The sequence below is a fragment of the Mirounga leonina genome, unplaced genomic scaffold (assembly GCF_011800145.1).
Source record: "Mirounga leonina isolate KUSES-001 unplaced genomic scaffold, KU_Mleo_1.0 Mir_173, whole genome shotgun sequence".
NCBI classification, from domain to species: domain Eukaryota; kingdom Metazoa; phylum Chordata; class Mammalia; order Carnivora; family Phocidae; genus Mirounga; species Mirounga leonina.
The window spans coordinates 52,376,349-52,391,747 of NW_023270447.1; the positions used below are offsets into that span (position 1 = coordinate 52,376,349).

The window sequence follows — 15,399 nt, forward strand, 5'->3', positions numbered from 1 at the left end:
ATAATAGCAAATAACAGCTGGTGAATGTTCTAAACATTTTAGAAATACTAAACTCTCTAAATGCTCATAAAACCCAATGAGGAAGGGATTATTATTAGTCACGTTTTACAGATGAGCTGAAGCATAGGAAAGTTAAGTAACTGGCACAAGGAAACATATCTAATAGTCATGACAGTGTACAAACCCAAATGGTCTGACACCAGAACGAGAACTCTTAAACCTTAATTTGTACTGTCTTTCAAGGGAAGCTGGATAAGGAGACAGATCAGCAGCAGCCACTGAGGCAGGAAGAAAACCAGAAGAATATGATGACTGAGCGGCCCAGAAAAGAAATACAGTATATGCAGGATGCATCCTGGATATGTGATTCTGAAGTTTAGAATAAAAATGTGCTGGGAACTCTGGGGAATCAGAGTAGAAGTGGTAGCTAAACCAAAAAAAAAAAAAAAAGGCCTATGGAATGTTCAAAGTGAGATGGGTACCCAAGATGGAACCTCAAGGAACATAAAACACTTAAGGTACATACAGAAAAACAACAGCATACAAAGGAAATTGTGGAAGAGTAACCAGTGATACAAGGGAAAAAAAAAAAAAAAAACAGAAAAATGAAATACTCGGGACACGTGGGTGGCTCAGTAAGTTAAGCGTCTGCCTTCGGCTCAGGTCATGATCCCAGAGTCCTGGGATCAAGTCCCGCGTTGGGCTCCCTGCTCGGTGGGAGCCTGCTTCTCCCTCTGCCTGCTGCTCCCCCTGCTTGTGCTCTCTGTCAAATAAATAAATAAATAAAATTTTAAAAAAAGGGAAAATGAAATACTCTAAGTCAGAAAGGTCGAGTAATTAATACTAAAAGTCAAAGGTACATGAATCCCTGATGATTTAATGAATCTAGGTAATGCTCATTTATGGCCACCAAAGTCACAAAACCAGACAACCAAACTTAATTAACCCCCTTAAGGAAGTATAGGGCCCTACCAAAAACATCAAACCTGAATCTGATCAAGCCTCTACATCTAACTTCCAATTTGGAGGTATTACAAGGATCAGAGGAACAGTCAAAAATCATAGTACTGTCAAACAATGGCAAAATCCAGACTGGAAAAACTCTACATAACAAACCACCATGGTTTCTTTGAAAAAAATAACTGGAAAATCCCCAAATACATGGAGATTAAACAACACATTTCTAAATAAACATATGGATCACAGAAGAAATCTCAAGAGAAATTTTAAATTTTGAACTACATGAAGACACAACTTATCAAAATTTGTGGGATAAAGTGAAAGCGTGCTTAGAGGAAAAGTTATAGTTCTGAACACATACACTAGGAAAAAAAAGATCTAAAATCAATCATCTAAGTTTTCACCTTAGGAAACTAGAAAAAGAACAAATTAAACCCAAAGTAAGCAGAAGAAAAGAAATAATAATTAGAACAGAAATCAAGGAAATTGAAAATGTGAAATCAACAGAAATTGATAGAGAAAATTCAACAAAACCAAAAGCTAATTCTTTGGAAAGATCTATAAAAATCAGGCTAACTGGGGCACCTGGGTGGCTCAGTCGGTTAAGCAGCTGCCTTCGGCTCAGGTCATGATCCCAGGACCCTGGGATCGAGTCCTGCATCGGGCTCCCTCCTCAGTGGGGAGCCTGCTTCTTCCTCTCCTGCTCCCCGCTGCTTGTGCCCCTGTGCACACGTGTTTTTTTTTTTTTTCTCTGTCCAAAAAAAAAAAAAAAAAATCAGGCTAATTAAAGAAGTTAGCCTCTAGCCAGGCTAAAAAAAGGAGAGGAGACAAATTACTAGCATCAGAAACGAAAGAGAAGACATCATTCTAGATCCCATGACTATTAAAAGGATAAGAAAAGGCAAAAAAAAAAAAGGGTAAGAAAAGAATACTATGAACAACTCTATACCCACAAATACAATAACCTAAATAAATGGACCAATTTCTTGAAAGACATAATCTGCCAAAACTCATACTTCTCGAGAAGAAATAGATTATCTGAACAGCCTATCTATTAAGGAAATTGAATCAATAATTAATAACCTTTCAAAACACAAAGCACCAGGTCCAGATGAGTTTACTGATGAATTTTACCAAATACTGAACAAGAAATTATACCAGTCCTCCACAATTTCAGAGGATAGAAGCAGAGGACATACTTCCTAACTCATTCTTTGAGGCCAGCAATATCCTAACAGCAAAACCACACAGATGTTAGAAAAGAAAACTACTGACAAATAAATCTCATGAACACAGATGCAAAAATCCTCAACAAAATCTTAGCAAACCAAATCCAACAATGTATAAAAAGAATTCCACACCACAACCAAATGAATTTATCCCAGGTATGGGAAAGCTGGTTCAAAATTCAAAAATCAATTAATGTAAAATAAAATGCAAAAAAAAAAATCAATTAATGTAATCCATATCAACAGACTGAAAAAAAATCACATGATTATATCAATAGACGCAAAAAAAAGGCATTTGACAAAATCCAACATTCATTCCTAATAACAACTCTCAATAAACTACAGGAACTTCCTCAATTTGAAAAGCCTACCTACAAAAAATCTACAACTAATCTTAGTAGTAAGAAAGTAAGATTTTTTAGTAAGATCAGGTACAAGGCAAGGATGTCCCCTCTCACCACTCCTTCCTAGAAATACAATTACATCAGCACCCCAAAACAATTCAATACTTAAGTATAAACCTAATAAAATATGTACAAGATCTATATGAGGAAGACTAGAAAACACTGATAAATGAATTCAAAGAACTAAATAAATGGAGAGATATTCCATGTTCACAAATAAGAAGACTCAATATCATCAAGATATCAGTTTTTCCCATTACTCAGCCATAAAGAAGAATGAAATCTTGCCATTTGCAACAACATAGACAGAGGTAGAGAGTATAATGCTCAGTGAAATAAGTCAGTCGGAGAAAAACAAATACCGTATGATTTCACTCATATGGAATTTAAGAAACAAAACAATGAGGAGAGGGGAAAAATGAGAGAGACACACACACAAACCAAGAAATAGACTCTATTGAGAACTGATGGTTACACGGGGGGTATAATGAGGGGTTGAAACAGGTGATGGGGATTAAGGAATACACTTTTTGTGATGAGCACAGGGTGATGTACAGAACTGTTGAATCACTAAGTTGTACACCTGAAGCTAATATAACACTGTACGTTAACTACATTGGAATTAAAAAGAAAAAGAAAAAAAGTTATCAGTCTTTCCCAACTTCATCTACAGATGCAATGCAATCCTAAGAAAAATCCCAGCAGGTTATTTTGTGAATATCAATAAGCTGATTCTAAAGTTTATTTTTTAACTTTTATCTTTTTTTTTTTTTTTTTTTTAGATTTTATTTATTTATTTGACAGAGAGAGTACAAGTAGACAGAGTGGCAGGCAGAGGGAGAGGGAGAAGCAGGCCCCCCACTGAGCAGGGAGCCCGATGCAGGACTCAATTCCAGGACCCCGGGATCGTGACCCAAGCTGAAGGCAGATGCTTAACCGACTGAGCCACCCAGGCGCCCTGATTCTCAAGTTTAAATGGGAGGCAAAAGACACTGAATAGCCAACATAATATTGAAAGAGAACGGCCTTGGAAAGCTGACACTACTAACTCAACTTCAAGACTTACTATAAAAGCTACAGTAATCAAGGCAGTGTGGTACTGCTCAAAGAATAGAGAAAGAGATCAATGGACTAGAAGAGAGCGCCCAGAAATAGTCAACTGATCTTTGACAAAGGAGCAAAGGCAATTCGATGGCTCAAATACAGTATCTTCAGCAAATGATGTTCGAACAAATGGACATCCACATGAAAAAAACAAAAACAAAAAAACACGCATCTAGACACAGACCTAACACCCTTCACAAAAATTAAAACAGATCACGCAGCACCTAAATGTAAAACACAAAATTATAAAACTCCCAGAAGATAACATAGGAGAAAACCAATGGGTATGGTGATGCCTTTTTAGATACAACACCAAAGACACAATCCATGAAAGAAATAATTGAGGGGCACCTAGCTGGCTCAGTTGGAAGACCATATGACTCTTGATCTCAGGGTTATGGGTTAGAGCCCCATGGGGGGGGGGTTAGAGATTACTTAAATATATAAAATTATAAAAAATAATAACTGATAAGCTGGACTTCATTAAAATTAAAATCTTGGGGTGCCTGGGTGGCTCAGTTGGTTGGGTGTCCAACTCTTGGTTTCAACTCGGGTTGTGATCTCACAGTCATGGGATTGAGCCCCATGTCAGGGTCTGTGCTCAGTGCAGCGTCCGCCTCATGTTCTCTCTCCCTCTTCCTCTCATTCACACTCTCTCAAATAAATAAATAAATAAATTTTTTAAAAAATTAAAATCTTATGCCCTGTGAAAGAGTATATCAAGAGAATTAAAAGACAAGCCAGACTGGGAGAAAATCATTATAAAACACATATCTGGTAAATAACTTATCCAAAATATACAAAGAACTCATAACAATAAAAAAACAAAAACAGTAACAAACATCCCAATTAAAAAAAATGGGCCAGAAACCTGAACAAACACCTCACCAAAGACAATATATAGATGGCAAATAAGCATACAGAAAGATGCTCCACATCATCTGTCATTAGGGAAATGCAAATGAAGACAACAAGGAGACACTACTGTATACCTGTACACCTATTAGAACGGCCCAAATTCAGGGCGCCTGGGTGGCTCAGTCGTTAAGCGTCTGCCTTCGGCTCAGGTCATGATCCCAGGGTCCTGGGATCGAGTCCCACATCGGGCTCCCTGCTCGGCGGGAGGCCTGCTTCTCCCTCTCCCACTCCCCCTGCTTGTGTTCCTGCTCTCGCTGTCTCTCTCTGTGTCAAATAAATAAAATCTCTAAAAAAAAAAGAATGGCCCAAATTCAAAACACTGGTAACACCCAAAGATGGGCAGGATGTGAAGCAACAGGAACTCTCTCATTGCTAGTGGGAATGAAGAATGGTACATAAGCCATCTGGAAGACAGTTTGTCAGTTTTTTACAAAACTAAACATATTCTTACCATATGATCTAGCACTCGCATTCCCAAAGGAAGTGAAAACATGCCCACACAAAAACCTACACAGAGATGTTTATAGAAGCTTTATTCATAATTGCCAAAACTTGGAAGCAAGACATCCTTCAGTAGGTAAATGAATAAAGTGTGGCACATCCAGACAATGGACTATTATACAGCACTAAAAAGACATGAGCTAGGAGCACGTGGGTGGCTCAGTTAAGTGGCCAACTCTTAATTTGAGCTCAGGTCGTGAGATCCAGCCCCGAGTCAGGCTCCATGCTAAGCAGGGAGTCTGCTTGAGATCCTCTCCCTCTCCCCCTGCCACTGCCCTTCTCCCTGCTTGTGTGCTCTCTCTATATAAAATAAATAAATCTTAGGGCACCTGGGTGGCTCAGTTGGTTAAGCAACTGCCTTCGGCTCAGGTCATGATCCTGGAGTCCCAGGATTGAGTCCCACATCAGGCTCCCTGCTCAGCAGGGAGTCTGCTTCTGCCTCTGACCCTCCCCCCTCTCGTGTTCTCTCTCTCATTCTCTCTCAGATAAATAAATAAAATCTTAAAAAAAAAAGAATATAAAAAAATAAATCTTAAAAAAAAGAAAAAAGACATGAGCTATTAAACTATAAAAGACATGGTGAAACACATATTACTGGGTGAAAGAAGCCAATCTGAAAAGGCTACATACTGTATGATTCCAAATATGCAAAATATGGGGACAGTATGAAGATAAGTGACTGCCAGGAATGGGAGGAAGAGATGAATAGGAAGAGGACAGAAGACTTTTTGGGTAGTGAAAATACTCTGATATAATGATGAATATGTCATTATACTTTTGTCCAAACCCATAGAATACACAACACCAGGAGTGAACCATAAGGTAAAACATGGACTCTAGGTGATTATGATGTGTCAAATGTAGGGTCACCCTTGGTTAAAAAAAAAAAGTACCATTCTGATGAGTGATATTGACAACAGGAGAGGCTATGCATGTGTGGGGGCAGAATTAATGAGAAATCTCTGTACCTCCTTCTCAATTTGGTTGTAAACCTAAAACTACTCTAAAAAATAAAGTTAAAAAAAAAAATACACATACACAAAGATAGAAACACACACACAACATACATATTGCAAAATAATACAAGAAATAGATGGAAAGCCTGTAGATTAAGAGAGTCCTAAAAACCCCATCAACCATCACAATATATGGACCTCACCTAGATACTAATTAAAACAAAGGTTTTTTAAAAGTTGTAAGACGGGGGCACCTGGGTGGTTCAGTTGGTTAAGCAGCCAACTCTGGATTTCAGCTGAAGTCATGATCTCGGGGTCCTAGGATCAAGCCCTGTGGGCTCCGTGCTCAGCAGGGAGCTTGCTTCAGGATTCTCTCCCTCTGTCCCTCTCCCCATTCTCTCTCTCTCTCTCTCTAAAATAAGTAAGTGGCACCTGTGTGGCTCAGGTCATGTGGGATCGAGGCCCCGCTTGGAGCTCCCCATTCAGCGGAGAGTCTGCTTCTCCTCTCACCCCCCCCACCGCTCTTCCCCCTCACCCTGCCCCGGCTCTTGCCCGCTCTCAAATAAATAAAATCTTTAAAAAAAAGTAAATAAAATAAAAAATAAAATCTTAAAAAAAATAAAGTTGTGAGACAGTCAAAATGAACACTCACTATATATTTGATAATATTAAAAATATTAGAATTTTAAATGTGAAATTAAAATTACGGTGTTATGTATATACATATACGTACACACACACACACACACATATATACACACACACACACACGCCAACAAGTCCCCACTCCCCAACTACACTTACAGTTGAAATGACAAATATCTAGGATTTACTTCAAAATATGTGGGGGCAGAACAAGGGTGCGCAGAGGTATAGATGATACAAGATTGGCCATGAGTTGATAATGTCTAAGTTGAATATACTGAGGTTTAGTTTCTCTAGTTTTGTACATTTCAAAATATTTACATAATAGTTTTTAAAAACTCAAATCTACAGAGAGATTAGAAGATATAAGATTTATCTTTTCTTACTAAACTATATACACTCTGAAGAATATATGGTGCTCCGAGGGTAAAAGCCACATGATAGAATACATTTTCTTTTCTTTTTTTTTTTTTCATTTGTAAGATTTTTTTTATTTATTCATTTGACAGAGAGAGAGCACAAGAGGGAACACAAGCAGGGGGAGTGGGAGAAAGAGAAGCAGGCTTCCCACAAAGCAGGGAGCCCCATATGGGGCTCGATCCCAGGACCCTGGGATCATGACCTGAACCGAAGGCAGACGCGTAACGGCTGAGACACCCAGATGCCCCAAATGCATTTTCTTTTAATTTTTTTGCAAAATTTTTAACTGATGGCATATAGCATCTTTATATTAAAACTAAATATGAGGGGTGCCTGGCTAGCTCAGTCAGTAGAACATGTGACTCTTGATCTCAGGGTCATGAGTTCAAGCCCCAGGTTGGGCATGGAGCCTGCTTAAAAAAATACAATAAAATAAATAACACTGAATACCTAAAATGGGCAGGGGGTACTGAATACAAAGTAGCACTTTCAGGGACTCCTTAAGAGGAATAGAACTTGGGGTTTATTTTCATAGCTTTAGCTCCCAGCACAGTGTCTGTTGAGTAGTAGGGACTTGATAAATTAAGAAGTAAAAATAGCTATATGCACATAGCTATTTAAGAAATTTGCCACAAGTCTCTTGAAAAGGTTATCAAATTATCACCTAGTAAAATTCTACCCAAACAATTCAACACATTAAGTGAACATATGAAGGCACAGACAGCATGGTAGTTAAAGAACAAAACAAAACAAACAAAAAAATCACTGTGTCTGGATCCAGAGTGCCTTGGTTCAAATCCTGACTGCCACTTCTGAGCTATACGACCCTTGAACCAAACGTTACTTAATCTCTCTGATCCTCGGTTTCTTCATCTATAGAGATAACAGAGGGGGAAAAAAGAGATAACAGTATATACAAAAAGTTCTTACTATAGTGTCTGTCAAAGTGTTAGCCATTATAACTTTAATGGCTTTATTATTATATAAACTTAATAACATATGGCTGATATATTGCTTATCTCAATTGGGAAAAATGATGGGGGGGGAGGGTTGTTCCTAATTAAACCACAGAACGAAACTTCCCAATCTTCAGCCTCAGTCACCAAATCTCTAGGAACTATACCCTTGTGAAGTTATGGATCCTTGAACACCAAAGGTATTGTTTGTCTCCCATAAATAAATTGAGTGAGTCAATAAACACTGATTTTACAAATTGGTTATCTCCAAGCTCAACTTGGAAAAATAAATCTTTTTATTTCCTTCTCTTTATCACCTCACCTCCCCTCAGCCAGCAAATAACCTAGAATCTTTCAGAATGACATTCCTCCACACCAACATCAAACACGGCTCTTATTCCACCCTCGCTATTTTCCTTTTAGTTATCTGTCATTTCTTCCTTCTGAGGCAAACCCTAAACACCTAGGCTCATGAGTCTGTCCCTCAGTCACCACCAGGACCTTGCGTCATCAATTTTCAGCTCTTATATATATATATATTTTTTAAAGATTTTATTTATTTATTTGAGAGAGAGAGAATGAGAGACAGAGAGCATGAGAGGGAGGAGGGTCAGAGGGAGAAGCAGACTCCCCGCTGAGCAGGGAGCCCGATGCAGGACTTGATCCCGGGACTCCAGGATCATGACCTGAGCCGAAGGCAGTCGTTTAACCAATTGAGCCACCCAGGCGCCCTCAGCTCTTATATTTTTAATGTTTCCCTCTTCACTGGCTTTTCTCTTTTTCCATGCAATAGGTCATGCTATCCCCTCCCCCACCTGCACCCTCATAAAAAATTACCCACCCCCCTTTTTCTTCTTTCCCTGTTAAATTTCTTAAGAGTACAGGTGTATCCTATGTAGCATGAATAACAAAAAGGATTCAAAACTTTATCAATGTAGGCAAAAGATCCAACAAGAAAACAGAAAATTAGTACAACATTATGAACAACTAGATCTCAGAAGTGCCTGGGTGACTCAGTTGGTTAAGTGGCTGACTTCGGCTCAGATCACGATCTTGGGTCCTGGGATGGAGTCCTGCATCTGGCTCTGCGCTCAGTGGGGAGTCTGCTTCAGCTTCTCCCTCCCTGCCCCCACTCATGCTCTCTCTCTCAAATATATAAAATCTTTTTATAAACAAACAAACAACTAGATCTCACAGAAATCTTCAGAATAACTGGCCCTGTAGCAGCAAAATACACATTCTTCTCAAGACCACATGGAATGTTCTCCCGAAATGACCATATATTAAGCCACAAAATAAATCCCAATAAATTTAAATGAATTGAAATAAAACACAGTATGTTCTCCAACTACAATGAAATAAATTAAAAATTAATAACAAAGAAATCTGGGGAAATCACAAGTATGTGAAAATTAAACAATACACTCCTAAAAACCGAATGGGTCAAGGAAGAAATCAAAAGGAAGAAAGAAATCAAAAATAATTTGAGATGAATGCAGAATGAAGACAACACACAAAAACTTATGCAGCTAAAGCAGTACTTGAGGAAAATCTGTCATTCTAATCACATTATATTAAAAAAAAGATCTCAAATCAATAACCTCACCTTCTTCCTTAATACACAGAGGAAAAGAAAAAGCAAACTAAACAAAGTGAGTAGGAGGAGGGAAATAATAAAGATTAGAGTGGAAATTAATGAAATGGAGAATGGAAAAGACAATAAAGAAGAAAAAAAGAACAATGAAATCAAAAGCTGGTTCTCTGAAAAGATCAACAAAATTGATAAACCTTAAAAGAGAGGACTCAAATTACTTGAATGAGAAATGAAAAGGGACAGAATTACTTACATTGTAGAAATATTATAAAGGAATACTAAGAACAATCGTATGCCATTAATTAGATAATTTAAATGAAATGGACAAGTTCAAAGAATAACACAAACTACCAAAACTACTCAAGAAGAAATAGATTATGCGGGCACCTGGCTGGCTCAGTAAGTAGAGCATGCAACTCCTGACCTCAGGCTTTTAAGTTCAAGTCCCGCACTGGATGTAGCAATTATGTAAAAACAAAATCTTGGGGTACCTATGGCTCAGTTGATTAACCATCTGACTCTTGCCTTTGGCTCAGGTCGTGATCTCAAGGTCAAGAGATCAAGCCCCAGGTCGGCTCCTCACTCAGCTGGGAGTCTGCTTCTCTCCCCTCTCCCTTTGCCTCTCTCCCCACCAAAATAAATAAATAAATCTGTAAACTAAACTAAACTCTTTAAAAAGAAAAATGGGGGGAAAAAAAAGAGAAAAATAGGGGCGCCTGGGTGGCTCAGTCGGTTAAGCATCTGCCTTCGGCTCAGGTCATGATGACTGAGTCCTAGGACTGAGCCCCATATAGAGCTCCCTGCTCAGTGGGGAGTCTGCTTCTCCCTCTTCTACCTCTCCCCCAGCTTGTGCTCTCTCAAATAAAAATCTTTTTAAAAATTTTTTAAAAAAATAAAACAAAAAAAAGAATAGGCAATGTAACAATACTCATTATTATAACAATAGATTGAATTCATCATCAAAAAACTACCCACAGGGGCGCCTGGGTGGCTCAGCTGGTTAAGCATCCGACTCTTGGTTTGGCTCAGGTCATGGTCTTGGGGTCATGAGATCAAGCCCCATATCTGGTTCCACACTCAGCAGGGAGTCTGCTTGAGATTCTCTCCCTCTGGGACACCTGGGTGGCTCAGTAGGTTAAGCATCTGCCTTTGGGTCTGGTCATGATCCCAGGGTCCTGGGATCGAGTGCCACATCGGGCTCCTTCCTAAGCAGGGAGCCTGCTTCTTCCTCTGCCTGCCGCTCCCCCTCTCTGACAAATAAATAAATAAAAATTAAATCTTTAAAAAAGGGAGGGGGTTCTCTCCCTCTGCCCCTCCCCCTGCTCACAGGAACTTGCTCTCCATCTCTCTCAGATACTGATAGATAGATAGATAGACAGATAAATCTTTTTAAAGAAATTTTTTTGAAGATTTTCATTTATTTATTGGGGGGGGGCAGGAAGGGGAGGGGCAGAGGGAGGAGAGAGAAACCCAAGCAGACTCTGAGCTGAGCATTGAGCCCGATGTGGGGCTTGATCTGACAACCCTGAGATCATGACCTGAGCCAAAATCAAGAGTCTGATGCTTAACCGACTAAGGCACCCAGGCATCCAATAAATGAAATTTTAAAACAAAACAAAACAAAAAAACTCCCCACACAGGGGGACGTGGCTGGCTCTTCTGGTAGAGCATGCAACTCTTGATCTCAGGGCCTAGAGATTACTTTAAAAAAAAACGAAAAACAAAAAACCTACTCACACAAGGAGGCCACAAGGGCTTCACTGGTGAATTCCACCAACATTGAAAGAATTCATAACAATTCTTCAAACTCTTCCAAAAAAAACAGAAGAGGGAACACCTCCCAACTCAGTATTATCCTGATGCCAAACCCAGATAAAGACATCACAAAAGCAGAACAGACCAACAATCCTTTAAAATAATGGACAAGGGCACCTGGGTGGCTCAGTCGGTTAAGCGACTGCCTTCAGCTCAGGTCATGATCCCAGGGTCCTGGGATCGAGTCCCACATCAGGCTCCCTGCTCTGCGGGGAGCCTGCTTCTCCCTCTCCCACTCCCCCTGCTTGTGTTCCCTCTCTCGCGGTGTCTCTCTCTGTCAAATAAATAAATAAAATCTTTAAAAAAATAAAATAAAATAAAATAATGGACAAATCTCAAAAAAAAAAACCTCATCAAAATAACAGCAAACCATCTAGCAACATACAAAAGAATTGCACACCATGACCAGGTGGGATTTATCCCAGGAAAGCAAGACTGTATTAATATCCAAAAAGGAGGGGCGCCTGGGTGGCTCAGTCGTTAAGCGTCTGCCTTCGGCTCAGGTCCTGATCCCAGGGTCCTGGGATCAAGCCCCGCATCAGGCTCCCTGCTCAGCAGGAAGCCTGCTTCTCCCTCTCCCACTCCCCCTGCTTGTGTTCCCTCTTTCGCTGTGTCTCTCTCTGTCAAATAAATAAATAAAATCTTAAAAAAAAAAAAAAATCCAAAAAGGAATTAACATAATACACCATATTAATAGAATAAACAAAACTCCCATGAGCATTTTGACATATGAAGAAAAAGCCAACACTTTTCCTGATGAAAACGTCCAACTACTAAAATAGAAGGAAACCTCCTCAGTAGGTTAAGGGCAGCTACCAAAACCCCAAAACTAACATCATACTTAGTAGTGAAAGACTAGATGCCTTCCCCCTGAGATCAGAAAAAAGAGAAGCATGTCCATTTCAATACCTCAACTGCAATGTTCAATTCTTCAAAATTGTATTGAAGGCTCTAGCCAGGGAAACCGGAAAAGAAAATTAAATAAAAGGCATCCAAAACAGAAAGGAAGAAGTAAAACTATCTTCATTGCAGATGACATTATCTTATAATAGAAAATCCTAAGGAATCCACTAAACAACTATTGAGAATTAATAAATGAGTTCAGAAAGTTTCCAGGATTTATGATCAACATAAAAAAAAAAATCAATTGTAGGGGCTGGCTGGCTCAGTCAGTAAAGCATGCCACTCTAATCTTGGGGTCATGAGTTCAAGCCCCACGTTAGGTGTGGAGCCTACATTTTTTTAAAAAATTGTATTTCTGTTCATTAAAAATGAACAATCCAAAAATGAAATTAAAAAAGCAATTCCAGGGATGGCTGGGTGGCTCAGTCCGTTAAGCCTCTGACTGATCCCAGTGTCCTGGGATCAAGTCCCAGGTCGGGCTCCCCCTCTCTCTGGCCCTCCCCCTGGCTCATACTCTCTCTCAAATAAATAAAATCTTAAAAAGAATGAAAAAAAGAAAGAAAGCAATTCCATGTAAAATAGCATTAAAAGAATAAAATACTGTGGTGCCTGGAGGCCACAGTCAGTGAAGTGTCCAACTCTTGATTTCAGCTCAAGTCATGATCTCAGGGTCAAGAGATTGAGCCCTGCATCATCGAATCCCTGCTTGGGATTCTCTCTCCCTCTCCCTCTGCTCTCCCCCTGCCCCAAGTGCATGTGCTCTTGCTCTCTCTCTCTCAAAACAAAACCCCACAAAAACACAAAAACTTAAAAAATAAAAAATTTTTTTGAAGATTTTATTTACTTATTAGAGAGAGAGAGCACAAGCACAGGGAGGGCCAGAGGGAGAAAGGGAGAAAGGGAGAAAGCAGACTCTCCGCCGAGCAGGGAGTGTGACATGGGGCTCGATCCCAGGACCCCGGGATCATGACCCAAACTGAAGGCAGATGCTTAACCAACTGAGCCACCCAGGGGCCCCTAAAAAATAAATTTAGTAAGTGTAAAACTTATATGCATAAACTAGAAAACACTGTTGAAAGAAATTTAAAAAAAAAGAGTGCCTGGATGGCTCAGTTGATTAAGCATCCATCATCAGTCTTGAGGGTCTTGAGATCAAGTCCTGCGTCAGGCTCCCTGCTCAGCTGGGAGTCTGTTTCTCTCTCTCCCTCTGCCTCTCACCCCCACTCATGTGCTCTCTCTCTCTCTCTCTCATTCAAATAAATAAAATATTTTTTAAAAATTTAAAATCTAGGTTTTTGTGTTTTTTTTAAAGATTTTATTTATTTATTTGACAGGGAGAGAGGCAGCAAGAGAAGGAACACAAGCAGGGAGAGTTGGAGAGGGAGAAGCAGGCTTCCCGCTGCAGGGAGCCGGATGTAGGGCTCGATCCCAGGACTCTAGGATCATAACCTGAGCCAAAGGCAGACGCTTAACGACTGAGCCACCCAGGCGCCCCGAAAGTGCTTTTCAAATAGTAAAGTGCTATAAGAGTACAATATAAAGGAGCCTTATCAAAAAAAAAATTAAATAAAATAAAAATAAAGAAGCTTTATCTTTACCTTGCCATGTCATTACCCCAAGGAATCGATCAGCTACTTCCTGAGGGAAACTCCAATGCTCTGGAAGGCACAAGGTTCCGTCAGATCTTTCAGAACACAATTTCTCTAGGTTAGCAATCAGGACGTTCAGGCAGATATTGACCAAAGAGTAGGGAGATGCCTCCTCCTAGAAAACAAACTTTGTTAGAATACATCTACAAAAATTCAACATAAAAGTGGTCATGCAAAATACATCTAACTACTTGATGAGGATATCTGAAGATACATTCTCTTTACCCTAATAGTGATTTATATGATCTATATGCAATGAAACCACCTTATTCCAACTGTTAACTGAATGGAAAACTTTATCTATTATACTTTCTGTTCTATCTTGAAAAAAATTAAGTTCTCTCAATCCTTCACTCATCACCTGTTCTGTACCAGCCACTGAAAATACAGGATGAGCAAAATATAGTTCTAATCTGTTTGGAGCTACAATTTAGTGGGGAATAAAACCAAGAAATCCGACAATTTCAGTAAAACACAAGGGACAACTCAAGCAGAGATCACATGGTCATTCATTCAACAAATATTTATTCAGTGATTACTATGTCCCAGAGGATAAGAAGGAATGCCTATTATTACCCTCAAGCGTTCACAATGTAAAAGGCTGCTATACCCAGGGTGCTGTAGAAGGATAAGAACCTTAAGAGAGTTGAGACCTACGGTCCCTTTCTCCTCTAAGAGAAACTGGCATTTGTTCATTCAACAAATATTTGAAAGGCATGGCACTGTGTTAGACACGACTGTATTAGACAAAGGCCAAACTGAGGTTGTTACCTTTGTCAAAGTTTTCAACATGGAATAACTCTTTGACCTCCATGGTCCAAAGTTTAAATTACTCCTTTGCAAATACCCTCAACTCCTTGTTCCCTCACCAGACAAAATTTCATTCCTGGAAGAACTTCACTATCCAGTTTTTTATAGCAACACACAGCAGCTAAGCATCTACGGAGAGGGGAAAGACTCACATAACATAGTTTGTCACAGAAAATTCATAATCATTTAACTTCAAATGAGCCCTCAGTAGCTCTGAGACAATAGCTCTGTTCACAAGATCTCTTCCAGACAGGGTACTCTCCCAACATCAAGCAAGAATTACTCCTTGGCTTCCACTTGTTCCTTAAACACATTTTATGCTGTTATCAGAATCTGACTCACTTCATTGAGAAAAATGAAGCCATCTCACCATTAAACTTAGCTGGAAACCACATGGATCTTTTCTTTATTCTCCTCTTACATGGAGAATATGTACCTCCTTGAAATGGCCAACACTTCCACATGTGCTGACTGGATTTCATCCCTCCTTGCCTTGGTTCCTCTTGTCATTTCTTCATTCGTACAAACATATTTC

At 39.5% G+C, this 15,399-nt stretch overlaps 1 protein-coding gene across 1 annotated transcript in view; it reads right to left on the reverse strand.

Moving 5' to 3' along the window:
• ZYG11A (zyg-11 family member A, cell cycle regulator) overlaps window positions 1-14,868 on the reverse strand; it is a 63,577-nt gene extending 48,709 nt beyond the window's left edge. The window contains 3 exon segments of the mRNA XM_035017730.1: window positions 14,004-14,169; window positions 14,416-14,477; window positions 14,826-14,868. Of these exon segments, the coding sequence (XP_034873621.1) occupies window positions 14,004-14,169; window positions 14,416-14,477; window positions 14,826-14,868 (271 nt within the window).
• Window positions 14,869-15,399: the final 531 nt, after the last annotated feature.